This window comes from Rhinatrema bivittatum, chromosome 2 (genome assembly GCF_901001135.1).
Source record: "Rhinatrema bivittatum chromosome 2, aRhiBiv1.1, whole genome shotgun sequence".
NCBI classification, from domain to species: Eukaryota; Metazoa; Chordata; class Amphibia; order Gymnophiona; family Rhinatrematidae; genus Rhinatrema; species Rhinatrema bivittatum.
The window spans coordinates 719057863-719076950 of record NC_042616.1 but is presented as its reverse complement, the minus strand read 5'-3'; the positions used below and the strand labels follow the sequence as shown (position 1 = coordinate 719076950).

Here is a 19088-nt window from a genome sequence, read left to right as displayed (position 1 = left end):
TTTTATCTTCCCTCGCAATTAACGCAGTTCTTATGTGATAAAAGTAGTATAGTTAATTGAGGATAAGCTATTTGTTCTCTCTCTGGATGCCATATTATGTCTGAGATTGTCCTCCTTTACGAATATGTTATAACTCCATAGGATGCTACCATTTCAAAATTTGCTTGCTACAATGGGGTCTATTTTATTACAACGATGTCAGTAAAAATAGATATATTTGGATGAGAGATTTGATAATAGGTTGATATCTATTTTTACAGACATCGTTGTAATAAAATAGACCCCATTGTAGCAAAAAACACTGCTGATTGAGAAAGTGGTGTTGAAATCGATATCTGCCGTTAATAAATGAAGAAACAATTGAGTGTTGCAGGTCCCTGAAGAAGCCCTGTACTTTAGGGTGAAACGAGGCTCTCGTCAGATGAATGTACAATATGAAGATAATGAATTAGTCATAACAATACTATGTAAAATGAGAAGTGTATATGTGACACATTAATTGTTTGATATTTTGTATCTAAAGAATTGTATAATATTGAGAATAAGATTAACATTTTAATATGGGTATTGTGTGAGGTAAGATGTGTATGAGTAATATGATTGGTGTGAATGAAGGGTAATGAATGCATGATATTGGGGAAGTTGTTAGGTAATATAATATACAAGCATGCAATGTGGTCTATATATTAAATTATATGGGTGATAAAAAGGTACAGTTAAATTCTGTATAATAAAAATTGAGTGGCATATAAATTTGCCGAGTACCTCTGATTTTTGTGTGTAGGATTCTTTAATCTTCAGAGGAATTGTACATATTTTTCTGACCTTTTGCTATTCAGAACTAGCCAGATAAACTTAACTGGCTGGTCAGGTCAGAGAATTCACAGATCTAAAGTTGGCCAGATAACTGCTTCCTGCCTCATTGAATATTTCCCTCATTTGGAAAAGTTAAAGTGAGGCACCCTAGAGCTCCTGGTTGGATTCCCCTCCTTGCCTGCAAGTTTAGCCCGACAGCCTCCTGTGGGATTACCCCTCCTTTCCGGCTACAAGATAAATGAAAATGTGGAGCGCCGGGACTTCTTATCCTCCTGCCGATGTTTAGTTTGGTTTATTTCTCTTGATATATACCACATTTCCACCAACAATCAAAGCATAATAAATACAGTCCAAACATAAATAAGCGAAAACAGGAAAGAAAGAGAGAAAAAAAGAAAGAAAGAAGAAAGAAAAAGATTCCCCCTCCTAATCCCCCACAGATATTTAAATAAAAGACTATTGTTCTAGGCCTCTTCCCACCCCCACCCTTTCGACTCACCTGAAACCCCTAAGCCCAAGCTGGGAGGTAGCAGAGTCTTACTGCGCTCCCAGCATCCAGTGTTGCTCTGACAGAAATGCTGGTTGTATGCCAGATATCAGAGCAATGCTGGCCATCACTACTTCTATTGCTCTGACAGCTAGCTTGGGTTTTGGGGGGGCTTCAGGGGTAAATCAGCAGGGTGGGGGGTGAGAGGGGACCTGGAACCACAGTCTTTTATATAAATATCTGGGAAGTGGTGGGGGGGGGGGGGGCGGGGGTGCAGAAATAAGAGGGAGGGAACTAAGGCAGACGTTTTCTAACATCGAAGGGGTGGGTATGATGGGAAGGGTCCTGGCACCCCCACATTTTTTGCTAATCTTTTTGCCAGAAAGGAGGAGGAATCCCACAGGGTGCTGCAAGATCCCCTTCCATTAATATTTGAACTCAGCAGCAGGAAAGGGATCCCACCGGCAGATGTCTGGATCCCTGCCTTAACTACGATAGGCAATACTGAGTAAGTTGGCAAGTGGCCAAGTTATCCAGATATCTTTAGCCATGTATATCCATCTGAAAACCTATCTGGATAAATTATGCTGAACATTCAGTTAGAGTTACACAGGTAAATTTACCTGTAAACCTTTTACACTTACTGGCTTACTCAATATTGTCCTACAAATGATTAGTTTAATTTCCATTGAAATTTTATATTTATTTAACTATTACTATTAGTTACAAAAATGTCACAGTCACTCAAGGAAGCTGAGAGATATGTGTGAATGTGGGATATGCATATTTAACACATCAGCTATTCAAATATAAACCCATCCAAGCACCCGTCATTTCTGATTTAGAGACCTCTGTATTGAAGCCTCTCTCTATCCACAATGAATTCCCTTTATTTTCAAGTGAAAAGGCCAGTGGAATAGCTGGAAAAAGGCAATGTTTTCTTCAATATTTTAAGATCCTCTACAGTTCTCCCATTATCTGCTGGAAGCAGCATTATGTAGGATCAGGATCAGTCCTCTGCTATTCTTGATTTAGAGGGAACCTTTCCCCAGAATACCTTGGGGCTTTTTCAGGTCCTTGCTTTACTCTGCTTCTGGAGGTTTGTAAAGAAATGTCCAGCAGCAATGTGCGTGACTTAAAAAATATGTATTAAAAATCTTTTATTTTGTTTAATTGATCTTTTATGGCATTCCATGGATGCCTTTATGCCGTTTCTTGCAAAAGCAAAGGGAACCACAATGAGGAAAGAGAGAGTTTCAGAGAACACATGTGTAATAAAACTTACTTGCTTCTGTACTCTGTTGATCTGCTGAACCTTGATGATGAGCGATGCGGTCCTGCCCTTGTACTGAATGGTCCTGACAAACATTCCTGCATTGTCCACACTAAATGGCTCAGACCAACGCCAGTTTCCCCATCCTTCAATACAGACGTGCAAAAGCTGCATAAGGAGAAAAAGGAAAAGACTTGTCAATGATGTACTGTAAACCAAAATTACAAATTACTGTAAGAGGGAAATTTTAAAATTCCCCATGTATTGGTAAAGTCACACATGCAGACTTTACCAAGGAATTTCAGAGCAAACTTATGTGCATAACTTTGCTTTGAAAATTCACAAGTAATTGGCCAGGAGGGCGCAGAGATTCCTTCACGCCTCCTCTTTGGAGGGCACAACTTATGCACGTAAGTACAGACTCTGCCCTGGAATGGCTTTGCTCAGCTCACATAAATGTACACAGGAAACTGGATCATATACATACTTTCATGCTAACAGAGTCCCAGTTGATACTGTAGCAGCCTTTTACACATATAAAACTAGTTTTGTGTATGTAAATGGCTTTGAATATTACCTTCTAATCATGTATATATACACTGCAGGCTTGATTCATCCAAATTCTATATTGGCCTCTGGAGAATTAACATTGGTCTAACTCTGAATTGCAAGAGTTGTAAAAGCATATATTTGAGAGTTATTCAACACAAAAAGAAAGATAACTGAACAAGCACGAGGAGTAGCCACCGCAGATGCTCTATTGATGCCTTCAGCTCCTGCCTATAAATATGCATTCATCCAAATGCATCTATACTATTTATTTGTCTTTGGTAGCCTTCACACTCAAATAATGTCATTTCAGCCACAGGTAAGAGTAATTCCAGACTCAACTACTGCTGCAGCTGTGCCCATTACTTCCTGTGGGAGCAGTTGTAATCATTAAAAAAAAAAGATTTGACTTTGTGCAAAACAGGAAAAATAGTGTTAAGGAAACCAAATCCTATTCCTTTATCAAATTTCATTTCTCCCCCTAAAAAAACATTTTTATTTTTTTTAACAAATGTTCAAGGCAAGTAATGATGAAACATACATAACTGCATTTCCAGAATGTATAAATATCATACGATCCATACAGTATTGTGATGAAGCTCTACTGCATTAGCAAGCATGACTGACCACTCATAACACTAAACAGCACTACTGCATGCATTATTTTCTCTAGCACAACATTTCCTGCACAAGTCCCTCCTTCAGAACACCTTCACTTACAAATTCATGCTCAGATCTTCAAGAAGATAAACACCACAACAAAAATCATTACATATTACAGCTGATACTACATGCTAGAAATATAACAATAATCAACATTTGGACATAAAAAAAAATCTCAAAGCAGAACTACATTCACAGTCACTTTCTGGCAGCCTGAAAGGATAATAAGAGGGTGGAGGTGCATCTGGGCTTCTCCCTGCTTCTTTGGCAGATGCTGCCAATGCTGGGGAAACCCAATAGCATCTGCGGCTTCTCTGATTGCTACTGCAGTAGAAGGAACAGCAGGTCATTGTGTAGCTGTAAAAGGCAAAAAACGTACTTAAATACTTTCTAACAGACTACAGTGGGCATCTTAAACATCATACCAACAGAGAAGAGAAAACTGACAGATAATAGAGGGAGCCAACCCAAGAAATAGTATCAGAACAATCTAGAGAAGTAAAGTTCCTAGATGAAATAAACGACTGTTTATGGAGCAGCTGGTACAGGAACCAACCAGAGGAGAAACTATTTTAGACCAAGTCCTTAGTGGAACACAGAATTTGGTGGGAGGGGTAACAGTGTTGGAGCCACTTGGCAATAGTGATCACAACATTATCAAATTTGACTTAATAACTGGAGAGAGCACAAAAGAGAAATCTACAACGACAGCATTTAACTTTCAAAAAAGGTGACTATGATAAAATGAGGAAAATGGTTAGGAAAAAACTGAAAGGAGCAACTGCAAAAGTTATGAGTTTAGCTCAGGCATGGATATTGTTTAAAAATACCATCTTGGAAGCCCAGAACAGATGTATTCCATGTATTAGAAAAGGTGGAAAGAAGGCTAAATGACTACTGGCATGGCTGAAAGGTGAGGTGAGAGAGGCTTTATTATCTAAAAGAACAACTTTCAAGAAATGGAAAAGGGATCCAAATGAAGAGAACAGGAAACAACATAAATGCTGGCAAGTCAGATGCAAAGCATTGATAAGGAAGACAAAGAGAGAATTTGAAAAGAAGCTTGCCATGGAAGCAAAAACTCATAATAAAAACTTTTTCAGGTATATTCGAGGAAAAAGCCTGTGAGGTAGTCATTTGGACCATTAGATGATCAAGGAGTAAAAGGAGCACTTAGGTATGGCAAAGCCATAGCAGAGAGACTAAATGAATTCTTTGCTTTGGTATTGACTGAGGAAGATGCAAGAGATATACTCATGCCAGAAATGATATTCAAAGTGATGATTGAGAGGAAATAAAACAAATCTCAGTGAACCTGGAAGAAATCAAGAAAGCAAAAAGCCAGGCGGAAGAAAGGATTACCAAAGAGGTAAACCGAGGTAAAAAAACATTTTTCAGATATATCAGAGAAAGGTCCAAAGTGGTATAGTGAAATTAAAAGGAGACAAAGATCAATGGGGGGAGAGCATCAAAGAAATGGCCGAAATATTAAACAATTAATTCAGTTCAGTGTTCACTAAAGGAGATTCTGGAGAAGGACTGATGCTAATTGACAAGACTATGGTTGGGGGAGGAGTAGACAAAACTCCATTTACAGAAGAGAATGTATGGGAAGAGCTAGGAAATCTGAAAATGGACAAGGCCATGGGGCCAGATGAGGTACATCCCAGGATATTGAAGGAGCTCAGAGATATGCTGGCTGTCCACTGAAAGACCTGTACAATAGATACGTGGGAATGGGAGTGGCGCCGTAAGGTTGGAGAAGAGTGGTGGTGGTTCCACTTCCCAAGAGTGGGAACAGAGAGGAGGCTGGAAAGTACAGGCCAGTTAGCCTCACCTCAGTGGTGGGAAAATTAATGGAGACTCTGTTTAAGGAAAGGATAGTGAACTATCTACAATCCAATAGGTTTTTCGATCCGAGGCAGCATGGATTCACTAGGCGAAGGTCCTATCAGACAAATCTGATTGATTTTTTTGATTGGATGACTAAAGAACTGGATCGAGGGAGAGTGCTCGATATGATCTACTTGGATTTCAGCAAAGCTTTTGGTACGGTCCCGCACAAGAGGCTTATGAATAAAATGAGAAGCCTGGTAGTGTGTGCCAAGATTTTGGAGTGGATTACAAACTAGTTGATAGATAGAAGGCAGCATGTGATGGTAAATGGAACCTACTCTGAAGAGAGAACAGTGTGAAGCAGAGTGCCACAAAGATCAGTGTTGGGACTGGTTCTGTTCAATATCTTTGTGAGATAAAGTTTGTCTATTTGCGGATGATACTAAGATCTGCAAGAGTGGACATGCAGGAAGGAGTACAGAGAATGAGACATTTTAAGGAAGCTTGAGACGTTTTAAGGAAGCTTGAGACGTTTTAAGGAAGCTTGAACGATGGTCAAAGATATGGCAGCTGGGATTCAATGCCAAGAAGTGCAGAGTCATGTATCTAGGGTGTGGTAATCCAAAAGAGATGTATGTGATGGGGGGCTGAAGGGCTGCTGTGCACGGAGAAAGAGAGGGACCTTAGGGTGATAGTGTCTAGCTATCTGAAGACAGTGAAGCAATGTGACAAGGCGATAGCTAAAGCCAGAAAAATGTTGGGCTGCATAGAGAGAGGAATAACCAGTAAGTAAAAGGAGGTGATAATGCCCTTGTACAAGTCCTTGGCAAAGCCTCACCTGGAGTAATGTGTTCAAGTTTTGGAGACTGTATCTCAAGAGGGACAGAGACAGGATGGTGGCAGTCCAGAGAAGGGCAGGGACAGAGACAGGGTGGTGGCAGTCCAGAGAAGGGCAACAAAAATGGTGGAGGGTCTCCATCAAATGACTTATGAGGAGAGGTTGAAGGACATAATTATATCCTGGAGAAGAGGAGGTGCAGGGGAGATATGATACAGACCTTCAGATACCTGAAAGGTTTTAATGATGCAAATTCAACAAACATTCTCTGTTTCAAAGAAATTAGTAGAAATAGGAGTCATGAAATGAAACTCCAGGGAGGAAGACTCAAAACTAACATCAGGAAATATTTTTTCTGCTCCAATATTGCTCTCTGCTTTAACGGTAGTGGGGAAAGAAAAAAAGGGGAATCAGATTCAGACAACAACCAACAAGGCACTAAATTTTAAGGTCTGGGAAAACAAATAAGACTGGGGGTAACTTGCTGATGTGGCTGTTACTACCCTTAACCAATAAGCCTGATACCTTTGATGCTACCATAAGCTTGCTGGGCAGACTGGATGGAACATTTGGTTCTTTTCTGCCATCATTTCTATGTTTCTATGTAAATTGACAAACTAAAGAGTAGCAAATTACATGGACCAGATGCTGTACATCCTAGAGTGCTGAAAGAAATGAGAAATGAAATTGAGGACCTGCTCTTGGAAATTTGTAAACTATCAATAACATCATCCATGGTACCTGAAGACTGGAAGGTTGTCAATGTAATGCCAATTTTTAGAAAAGGGATCAAGGGGTGATCCAGGAAATTACAGACCAGTGAGTCTGATACCTGTGCCAGGCAAAATGGTAGAAACTACCATAAAGAATAAAATTGCTGAACATATTGATAAGCATAGTTTAATGGAACAAAGCCAATATGGATTTATCCAAGAGAAGTCTTGCCTCATAAATTTGCTACATTTTTTTAGGGTGTAAATAAACATGTGGATAAAGGTGAGCCAGTTGATAGTGTGTTCTGGATTTCCAGAAAGCATTAGACAAAGTCCTTCATAAGAGAATTCTTAGGAAATTAGAAAGTCAGGGATAGGTGGTAGCATCCTATTTCGGATTGCCAACTGGTTAAAAGATAGAAATCAGAATGTAAGGCTAAATGATAAATTTCCCCAATGGAAATATGTGAATAGTGGAGTGCCCCAAGGATCTGTTCTGGGACCGATGCTTTTTAATATATTTATAAATGACTTGGAAATGGGAACAAGTGAGGTGATTAAATTTGCCGATGACAAAATTATTCAGACTTGTCAAATCACAGGAGGATTGTGAGAAGTTGCAAGTGGACATTGCCAGACTGGGAGTCTGGGAATGCAAATGAAATTTAATGTTGACAAGTGCAAAGTGATGAACTTAAAGAAGAGTAACCCAAATTATAGCTACAAAATGCAAAGTTCCACATTAGAAGTCACCACTCAGGAAACGGATGTAGGTGTCATCGTTGAATATATGTTGAAATCTTCTGCTCAGTGTGTAGCAGCAGCTTAGAAAGCAAATAGAATTCTAGGGATTATTAGGAAAGGAATGGAGAATACAACAGGGAATATCATAATGCCTCTGTTTTGCTCCATGCTGCAACCTCTTCTTGAGTATTGTGCTCAGTTCTGGTCACCATATCATAAGTGTGACAAGTATTATGTATCCTGGTGAAAGGGTATCCCAGCCTCTGGAACCTTAAAAAGGATTATGTCCTTTTCAATATGAGTTAAAAAAAAAAAAAAGGAAAACCATATAAGTCAACAAGTAACATAATTTAAACATATCTTAATCTAAGAGAGGTTCGGTTAGATATACATATCCTCTAATCCTGTTCAATTCAGAGTTAACTTTCTGCTTAGAATTAGTAATCTGTTGTTATTTAAGAGCATTGTGGGTGGATCCTTGGACCGGTGGCAGATGACAACACCCCCAGGGGTCAGATCCCAAGAGGGACCACCGGTCAGGCTCAGAGTATGGAGACGGACACACACTAGTTCTTTTATTAGACAGTATACTGAACCACCAGAGGTGGCAGTAGTGAGCTGGAATGCCCGGCTGGGCTGTAGTCCCTCAGATACTGGAACAGCGATCCCTGGAGGCTGAGCTGTAGAGAAACTGAAATAAGGTGAGTAGGCAGGGTATGCAGAGTTCATTTATTTATTTATTTATTTCAGATTTTTATATACCGGCATTCGAGACAGCAGTCACATCGTGCTGGTTCACATAAAACAGGGGTGCATAGTAAACATAACTATAACAATGGTGTTGAAAAGGCAGTTACATATAACAGGGTGATAAGAACTTGGCTGAGAAGGAAGAGAAAGGAAAAGTTATTAAAGAAGGTAACACTCACACAATGTCTCATAGAAGCCCAGGAGCTGGAATGTATAGGCCCTCGAGGAGCGAGTAGCTGGTTCGAGGGAAAGCTCTGAGAGAGCGATGGTAACTCACTGATGTAGTTGGCAGTGATGACTTCCAGGCAGAAGAGAGTACCGAGTAAGTCTGGGAACGAGGGCCCTCGAGGAGCGAGTACTGGTTCCAGACTGCCACCTGAAAAACAAGGAGAGAGCGAGGCCCCCGAGGACCGGGTACCCTTAGTAAGTCCGAGGAGGCAGAGTAGCTTGGAAAGTTGAAGTGAGTCCGTAGACAATCCCTTGCTAACTCAATCTGTTAGCAAATTCTAAGACCTTATATATCCGTCACGGGTGACGTCATCTTCGGGGGACGCCCCCGAGGTTCGCGCCATTGCTGGTACTTCAGTTGGGGCCGCGCCCTGCTTGCGCCCCTAGGCCTCCAGGAAACATGGTGGATTGCAGAATCTAGCCAGTCCAGGGACGCCGGAGGGCCTCGGTAGAAGGACGCCGCGGCAGCCAATCTTCCCGCGGATGAAGAAGGAGGCGCCAAAGAGGTAAGGAGGGCGGAGAGAGGGCGTTGAGAACCAATGGACACAACAAATCCTACCCCAACCTCCTCCATCACATATACTACAATCTGATCTCAAATGTAGTGACATAACAGTACTTACAGAGATAGCCCGAAACATCATCTTGAGTACTCTTTTTGGGTCCCAGGATGGATCCCAGAGCACCAGCTGTAGGAAATATGGTAGTTGCTGACTCTACAAGGTCAGCCTGCTGGTCTTGTCTCTATATCACTCATGCTGTGATGAAAGTCATGTGATATATAGAATAGAAGCCCTGTATATGATGATCAAGAGTCTGCTGAAGAAGAATGTAGAAAATCCTTGCCTATTTGGAATGAAAGTTGCATTTTGGTCCATCTAAGATAAATTTATATTTGATGCATGACTATGGCTCTGTAAATGATCCTTCAGTTTTATCACCATTTTAACAGACCGAGGCCTGGATTTATCAAAATGCGGTAAATATCGCATGTGATGGGAAAAGGGGCATGTTTTATGGTAATAGGGAGTTCATCACAATTTGCGCTAATACCTATGCGAAGAGCTAAGTTATCGCAAATTGCAATCACTTTTTCGCACTTTGAGATAAGTGCCAAAATGTGGTATTCCCTACATACAACCACTGGGGAGACCATGGAGAGAAGGAGAGAGAGAGAGAGACTAGCCATAATGCCCTGACCCTAGATAGGTATTTATATCTCTATGGGAGGCCCACCTAGTAACTGGAGGTGAGGTTTAGGTATTAGTGTAGGGGGTTAGGGGCCACGTTGACATTCAATGTGAGACGTACGAACAGAACAGTGCTCTCTTGTGAACATTTGATGACGGAGTGAGGAAACTCACCCAAAGATGAGATTTGTGCAATGTTCTCTCAACCTAGCTTGATGGACTCTCTACCTGGGTAATATCAAGCTAGGTTGAAAGAACACTGCACAAATCTCATCTTTGGGTGAGTTTCCTCACTCCAAGGGTCATCAAATGTTCACAAGAACATTGTTCTGTTCGTACGTCTCGCATTGAATGTCAAAGTGGCCCCTAACTCATAAGAACATAAGAAAATGCCATACTGGGTCAGACCAAGGGTCCATCAAGTCCAGCATCCTGTTTCCAACAGTGGCCAATCCAGGCCATAAGAACCTGGCAAGTACCCAAAAACTAAGTCTATTCCATGTTACCATTGCTAATGGCAGTGGCTATTCTCTAAGTGAACTTAATAGCAGGTAATGGACTTCTCCTCCAAGAACTTATCCAATCCTTTCTTAAACACAGCTATACTAACTGCACTAACCACATCCTCTGGCAACAAATTCCAGAATTTAATTGTGCGTTGAGTAAAAAAGAACTTTCTCCGATTAGTTTTAAATGTGCCCCATGCTAACTTCATGGAGTGCCCCCTAGTCTTTCTACTATCCGAAAGAGTAAATAACCGATTCACATCTACCCATTCTAGACCTCTTATGATTTTAAACATCTCTATCATACCCCCCTCAGTCGTCTCTTCTCCAAGCTGAAAAGACCTAACCTCTTTAGTCTTTCCTCATAGGGGAGTTGTTCCATTCCCCTTATCATTTTGGTAGCCCTTCTCTGTACCTTCTCCATCGCAATTATATCTTTTTTGAGATGCGGCGACCAGAATTGTACACAGTATTCAAGGTGCCCTACAGATAATTTAGTACAGTGCTGACAATGGGAGGTTCCCAGGCAGAGGTGGTCAATGTAGGTGATGGCAGAATCCATCCCCTAAAGGGTGTGTCTGTGAGGTAAGAGTATAAATGGTGACTGCAGTTCTAAGGAGTTTGCCACTGAAGAAAGTTTGATGAGACATCTTGGAGAGAACCAAGGAGAGTAGCTAAGGAGCTGTACGCTAACTTAGGGGCTCTACTGTTTAACAGGAGAAGAGCGTTCGCTCCTGAAGGTGGCAAAGGAGCAGGATCCACCCTTAGATAACAGGGAGAGGATTTGTTTTATTCAAGCTTGCCATCTGTGAATAACTTTGGGAGAGTCAGGGGCCTTAGGGAGAATATCATGAGAGTCCAGGATTCAGGAGTTAAACTTAAGCTGCAAAAGGAAATTATCTGCCTTATGGTGAGTTATGGAATTTAAAGAACTGCTTTTCCTGTTTTGATTTTTGCAATCGGGACTCCTACCTACTGAACTTTACTTTTACTCAGTAAACTCCATTTTTGCTGTTTGGAACACAACTCTTAGAATGTGGACTGTATTTTTGAGTGTGATGGGCCCTACAGGGTATATCCTGTTCTCATCACAGACTCCAAGTCCCCAATCTTGCAACGAGTGGGTCAGTAGTCAGCAAGGATTGGAAGTGTGATCCCCTTGTTAAAGGGTTTTTGTTTTTTTTACATATACACACACACACACATATATATACATATATATTTATACATACACACTGTCTTTAAGCAGTAAGCAAAACACACACATATAAATGCAAACATTTAAAATAAATTAATGACAGAATAAACTATATTATTTTGACAAAATATACTGGTAGCATGCATGTTTTAAATGAATAGGTCAATATCATAAATTCTATTTCAGATTTCTATTTTAGGAAGGTAAAACTGGAACTGCAGAAGATAAAATGATTTTGTTCATGTCAGCTCATGTATAATATAAGCAGAGACAACAAGAACATACTAGCACTGCCCTAGAAATGAGCCTGGTCATGATCTGGAGAACTACCCATTCTATGATTAATCAAAATTGTACCGCTTTATTTTGACCACATACTGTCAATCACTTAAAAAAAATATGTGGTGGTTTTGTGATGTGGACTTTGGCTCATTTTTCAGTGGAACTGATGATATTGCTTAAAGACAGGAAGTCTTTTATTCCTGCAGCTCAACAAGTGAACGACCAGAGCTGAATCTCTGAACTTATGTACCTCAAGTAGAATTGCTCTCTATAGACTCTGGTTGGAAATAAATACCTCATGTTAGTGCTATCCAGTTTAGTTGCTCACCCATAAGAAAGGCTGATTATATGACAGTTGTTTACAGGTCACATTATTTATTGTTCACTATTATTTAATTTTACTTTTCTGGCTACTTTTACTTTTCAAAATGTCATGGTTATTATAAGAAGGATACCTACATGCAACAGGGTAAAATATTTTTCTGATTCCAATTAGATTCTCTTTTTATAAAGCATTTGTGAAGGCTGAAAAATATTTAACTTTTGCTGCAATTTAGTTATTGTTGCCAATCTTCTCTTCTCCTCTAAATTCACTACTTGTTCCTCTGACTCCATTCCAACCCTGTTCCTCAGTTATATCTCCACTGCAGTTATCCCTTCTATCTGTTACATCCTTCAGTTTATCACTTTCCACTCCTACTGTTCCTGCTGCTTTTCAAATATGCTGTGATCACAAAGCTTCCCAAAAAACCCTCACTAGACCCTACCTCTTCTACCAACTATTGTCCCAGTTCCCTCTTCCCTTTTGCTTCCAAACTACTTGAAAGTGCTGTTCACTGCCACTGTCCTGCCTTTTTTTCATCTCAAGCCATTCTTGATTCACTCCAGCCTGGTTTTCCTCCTCTGTATTCCACAGAAACAGCCCTTGCCAAAGTCTCCAATGACCTGTTTATGACTATAACCAAAGGACTTTACTCAGTCCTTGACTATCTGTAGTTTTTGACATTGTTGATCACCACCATGCCTTGATACTCTGTCCTCACTTGGATTTCAGGACTCTGTCTTGTCTTGATTCTCTTCTTACTTCTCTCATTGACTTTTGCAGGCCAATACAGTAATCTGGGTGTTAAGAAATTTCAGTTCACATTTTTAATGCCCAGATTACATTTCTTAACCCCAGATGCAGTAAGCAAATGATATGCAAATGCATTGGGAGTTTAAAAAAAAGCAAATTTAAAGTAAAATGTGTTTTTGGCAGAAGTCGAAAGGACATTTTAACTCAGGAAGGGGAGGGGGGGTGTATGTCCCTGACAGATCGATCAGCACTGTCAGCTGACGCTGCCACTTACCCAGATAAATATAAATGTATCCAGAATGCTAAGTGGCGGTGAAGTAGAAAATACTTTTTTTTTTTTAATTTTAGGTGCTGGCACAGCAACACTGGAAACTTAACTCCATCTCTGACCTGGAGTTGAAAGAGTACGTTTAGCTAGCACAACTCTCTGCGTCGGGGAGTACTACTTAATGTCCTCAATTTGAATGAGAAATCTATGCAAGGATGCTAAGCAGTGCTCACAGCTTTACCCACACACTTTCTATGGGTAAAACGTAGTCACAGAGTGCACAAGTGCATTTATTATTGGATTGAACAATCCAAAGCTTGGTGAATTTTGCTAACAATGACAAGGGGGCCGATGTGGAAAGCGGGCGCTGACTTTTCAGCGCCCGCTTTCTTAGTGCACACATGACGCCCGCAAGGGGGGCGCCATGCAATAAACAAATTAAGGGGTCGCGCTAGCAAGGAAGCGCTAGGGACGCTAGCGCGGCTTTAGCGCCTCCTTGCTAACGCGACCCCGCGGTTCTGCCGGTTATGAACACCGATGCCGATAAACTTGGCGTCTGTTTTCATAACTGCAGTCAGCCGGTTATGAAAAGCGACGCCGAGCATATCGGCGTCGGTCTTCAAAGCGGCCGGCAGATTTTTTTTTTCTTTTAACTTTAAAAAAGTACAGAAAAGCAGTTTTTTCTGCTTTTCTGTACTTTTTTTCGGTGCGCTCAGATATTAACGCCTCCTCCAGGCAGGCATTATTATCTGAGTGATAAATGTGCATCTGAGTCACACATTTAATTTTTTGCATTTGGAGTGAATGAGTAATAGCCTCACTCACATGCATTTGCATGTGATGAGAACTAACTCATTCACGCCACATCGGTCGTGCGTTAAATAGGCGCTAATCCCCCTATTGCATTAGGGGGTGGATTAGTGCCTATTTAACCCGCATCTGACAGCGGTTTAAACAGTGCGCTCGGCTGAGTGCACTGTATTGCATCAGCCCCAAGAAGAGCCAACATCAAAGGATCAAAAAGTGACATCGCTATGACTGCTTGGCTGCCACAAGTCAGTTATCCCTGTACTGACTTTTCAAACACCACCTGCTTAAAACCCAAGAAGTCAGAAAGATCATCAGGTGCCCACTTTCATGGCCTGTCTTCATACTGAAACTCAAGATCAAACAAACCTTTGCCCTTTTACTCCACGGGAAGTTTCTGTCCTCCCTGAGCTCGCGTTAGGACACCTGCGTTACAGTTTGACAGGGGTACCATCCCAGTCAAACTCCCCACCTGCCACTGTCCTCAGAGCATGTGCCAGGCGCTTGGAGCCAGAAGCGACTGTACATCAGGGTTCCCCCCCTCCCCCCCCGCCTTGCCGGTTAAGTGAAAAAAGTACAACTGTGCACTGGGCCAAACATCTTTCTGCATTGGTTTGACTGTGCTTCTTTTGGTGGATCCTCCTCTATTGCACCTCACTATCAACTGGTGTGCCTCAGGTTCTATCCTGGGCCCTCTTCTGTTCTCTCTGTATACTAATCCCCTTGGTGCTCTGATTTCCTCTCAAAGCTTTCAATACCATGTTTATTCTGATGATTCCCATACTTACTTTTCTACACTAGAAATTTAATCATGAATCCTGGAGACATTTTTAAAGAGTGATAATTCAGATGAACTGAAATAAATCACAGTGAACCTGGAAGAGGTAGTAGGCTAAACTGACAAACTGAAGATTAGCAAATCACTTGCACTAGGATGGTATAAATCCCAGGGCTCTCAAATTTCAGACGTATTACAAGTATTTTGTAACCCATCATTAATATCAGGCATTGTACTTGAAGACTGGAAGGTGGCCTATGTAATCCCAATATTTAAAAAGTGCTCCAGAGATGATTTGGGAAACTACAGACCGGTGAGCCTGACTTCAGTGCCTGGGAAAATTGTGGAAAGTATTATAAAGAATAAAATCGCAGAACAAATAGATAGACATAGTTTAATGGGACACAGCCAAAATGGATTTACCCAAGGGAAATCTTGCCTCACAAAACTGCTACTTTTTTTTGATGGTATGAATAAACTTGTGGATAAAAGCGAATCAGTAGATGTGGTATATTTGGATTTCAGAAGGTATTTGACAAAGTTCTTCATGACAGGCTTCTAAAAAAAACTAAAAAGTAATGAGATAAGAGGTGATGTCCTTTTGTGCATTGCAAACTGGTTAAAAGACAAGAAACAGAGAATAGGATTAAATTGTCTATTTTCACAGAGAAAAAAAGGTAAGCAGTGGAGTGCCTCAGTGATCTGCACTTCGACCGGAGTTTTAAAATATATTTATAAATTATCTGGAAAGGGATATGACGAGTGAGGTGATCAAATCTGCAGATGACACAAAATTATTCAGAGTAGTTACATCACAAGCGGATTGTGATAAATTGCAGGAGGACCTTGTGAGATTGGGTGCCCATATGGCAGATGAAATATAATATGGACCATTGCAAGGTGATGTATACAGTGAAAAAATAACCCATGCTGTAGTTACACGATGTTAGGTTCCATATTAGGAGTTACCAACCAGAAAAAGGGTCTGGGCATCATAGTTGATATTACATTCAAAATCATCAGTTCAGTGTGTTAAGGCGGTCAAAAAAGCAAACAGAATGTTAGAAATTCTTAGGAAGAGAAGGGCAAATAAAACAGAGGATGTCAAAATGCCTCTGTATCGCTCCATAGTGAGACCACACCTTGAATACTGTGTGCAATTCTGGTTGCCGCATTTCAAAAAAGAAATAGTTGCACTGGAGAAAGTACAGAGAAGGGCAACCAAAATGATAAAGGGTATGGAATGGCTCCCCTATGAGGATAGGTTACAGAATTTAGGGCTGTTCAGCCTGGACAAGAGAAGCTGAGGGAGAATATGGTAGATGTTTACAAAATCATGACAGGACTTGAATGGTGAATGTAATTGGTTATTTACTCTTTCAGATAATACAAGGACTAGGGAGCACTCCATGAAGTTAGCCAGTAGCACCTTTTAAACAAACTGGAGAAAATTATTTTTCAATCAACACACAATTAAGCTCTGGAATCCATTACCAGAGGATGTGGTTAAGGAAGTTAGTGATGCTGAGTTTAAAAAAGGTATGGATAAGTTCCTGGAGGAGAAGTCCATAAACTGCTATTAATCAAGAGGGAATAGCCACTGCTTATTGCCGGTATTGGTAGCATAAGATCTATTTAATGTTTGGGTACTTGCCGGGTACTTGTGACTTGGATTGGCCACTGTTGGAAACAGATTACTGGGCTTGAAGGACCCTTGGTCTGATCCAGTATGGCATATCTTTTGTTGTTATGTATGTTATGAATCCAGTCCCAGCTCTCAGCCTGCTTGTCTGACATTGCTGTCTGGATGTTCCACCAACACATTATACTCAACATGGCCAAGTCAGAGCTCCTTACCTTTCTCCTAAAGCCCACATTCCTTCTTCCTCCTTTCTCTGTGGATAACACTATAATCCTCCTATCTTGTCAGTAACTTGTGCTCTGGATTGTTCATTATTGGAAACAAGATAAGGGGTTGGATGGTCTGACTCAGTATGCTTATCTTATGTTCTTATGCTCGCTCTCCTTCTTTACATATATCCAAAACACTGCTAAACTGTACTGTTTCTTTTTGTATAATCTCATCAAAATCCATCGCTTCCTTTGTGAACATACTACCAGAACACTTATCCACTTTCTCATGACCTACCTCTTAAACTATTGCAACGTGCTTCTCACAGATCTCCCAGTGAGCCATCTCGCTCCACTACAATCTATCTAAAATTCAGCTGCATGGCCTATCTTTTGCCAAACTTGCTACACTCTTCTCAAATCATTACAGTGGCTCCCTATCATTTCCCACATATACTTCAAGCTCCTTTCACTCATCTGTAAGAGCCTTAGCCTTGGCCTGAGGCTGGGACCTGGTCACCAAGCCCATGCCTAGACTTGAGACCTAGGCCCGGCCCCGATGCCAGAACCCAATCAAGGCCATTTCCCGTCAGCAAGGGCAGCCTGAGGCTGGGTCCCAGTCGCTAAGGCCAAGATCCAGGTCTAATGCATGGGCCCAGTCAAGGCTGGGGTCCCATCAGTGCCATCTTCTCTGGAGGAAGGTGCCTCAGGGACATCACTGCAGTGCATCCACTGGGTGGAGGACTTCATGTTTAGTTTCTGGATCAAGAAAGAATATGCCAGATGGCCTGTTCCTGGGATTAGAACCTGGGCCTGGGTCTGGGTCTAGGTCTAGGCAACATTGTGTACATCAAGAAGCACTATAAAATTGTTAAGTAGTTGTAGGATTCATGCTTTCTGCTGTGAAAAATGCTACAGAATCTTTGACATTTAGAGGATAAGTTTCAATATCAATACCAATTTACCTGGGCAAAAGGGATGTCTGAAAATCGCCCATCCTCAACCCAACTACTAGTATGTGTGGAGTGTGTATACTTTTAGCTGTGTTAAAGGGAGTGTTCCTATGGGGGAGGGATTGGGCAGAATTAGGAAATAGTATGCACATTTCATTTTCAAATATGTGGGTGTTATTTAGAAGCACAGAAACATGAAGGTAGAAAAAGACTGTACAGCTTTACATAGTATGCACACCAAATACGCAACCATATTCAGACTGCACATAAAGCAGGTGCAAACTCCACAGGCCACATGTACCTATGAGCAGTTTTGAAAGGGAATCTGCCGACAGACTTTGCACCTGGATGGGCTGTGTTGAAAAAATGCCACCTTATTGAATACATTTGAATGACTTTAGCTAACTATCTCACTATAAAGTTGACTGTCGTAGAAGCACAGAGGTTTTGACTTATCGACTAAGTGGCGGTGCCTGAATATCTGCTTGGGATCAGTGGCTGCTAGTTAGCCAGATAACTATTTATCCAATTAAATAGTTAGCCAGCTAAAAGGTGGGCAGGGTGGGGGTATAACTGGACGGAGTTGAGTTAGTTGGATAAGTTATCTGGCCACTCTGGTCGCGCTGAAGACCTGTCCTAAATTTAGCTGGATAAACGTATTCAGCTAACTTTTAAATAGCTGGGTATATTCAGTGGCAAATATCCTGGCTAAGTTAGCCAGAGAGGTTTATTCAGTTAACTAGCATAACTGGATAGTGGGTGAATATACATTTCACAGTATCCCCTAATTCTATACTAGGGTTTTGTACTGGCTCAGTAGAAAAAGTGTCCACTAACAAGCATCGGTACGACTTTTTGAATAACAGTCATTCCTTGCAGGTCCTCTTCTGTGTAATGGCCAGGGAAGATCATACTTAGCTTGTAAGATCACTGAGAATTAGAGGCTAAGATGGTACAACTCGAGGAACTCCAGTGATTGTGAGTTCCACAGAATAGGTCCCTTTGCTCTTTGGGAGGGAAGGGGCTGGAAAAGGGCTGCTCTCTGATGAATGAGATTTGGGGTACTGGTCAATAGAGATGGAACAGGAGTCCTGTGTTCCCATATCACAGCATGAATCTTCTGCTCCCAAATCCAGCCCCCTCCTCTCCTGTCATTTTCCCCATCCCTTTTGTTGCCTATGGCTTGGGGACAGGAGGGAAGGGGCTGGAGGAGACACTGCATCAGGCCCTCAGCCCTCTTTTCTCTAGGACTCATGAATGAGTGACCAGCAGTTTGGGGGGGG

The 19088-nt window shown here is 41.3% G+C and overlaps 1 protein-coding gene across 1 annotated transcript in view; it reads right to left on the bottom strand.

Annotated features, from left to right (window-relative positions):
• Window positions 1-19088, bottom strand: part of VPS13B (vacuolar protein sorting 13 homolog B) — a 2198633-nt gene that overhangs the window by 116035 nt on the left and 2063510 nt on the right. The window contains 1 exon segment of the mRNA XM_029587199.1: window positions 2589-2744. Coding sequence (XP_029443059.1) covers window positions 2589-2744 — 156 coding nt within the window.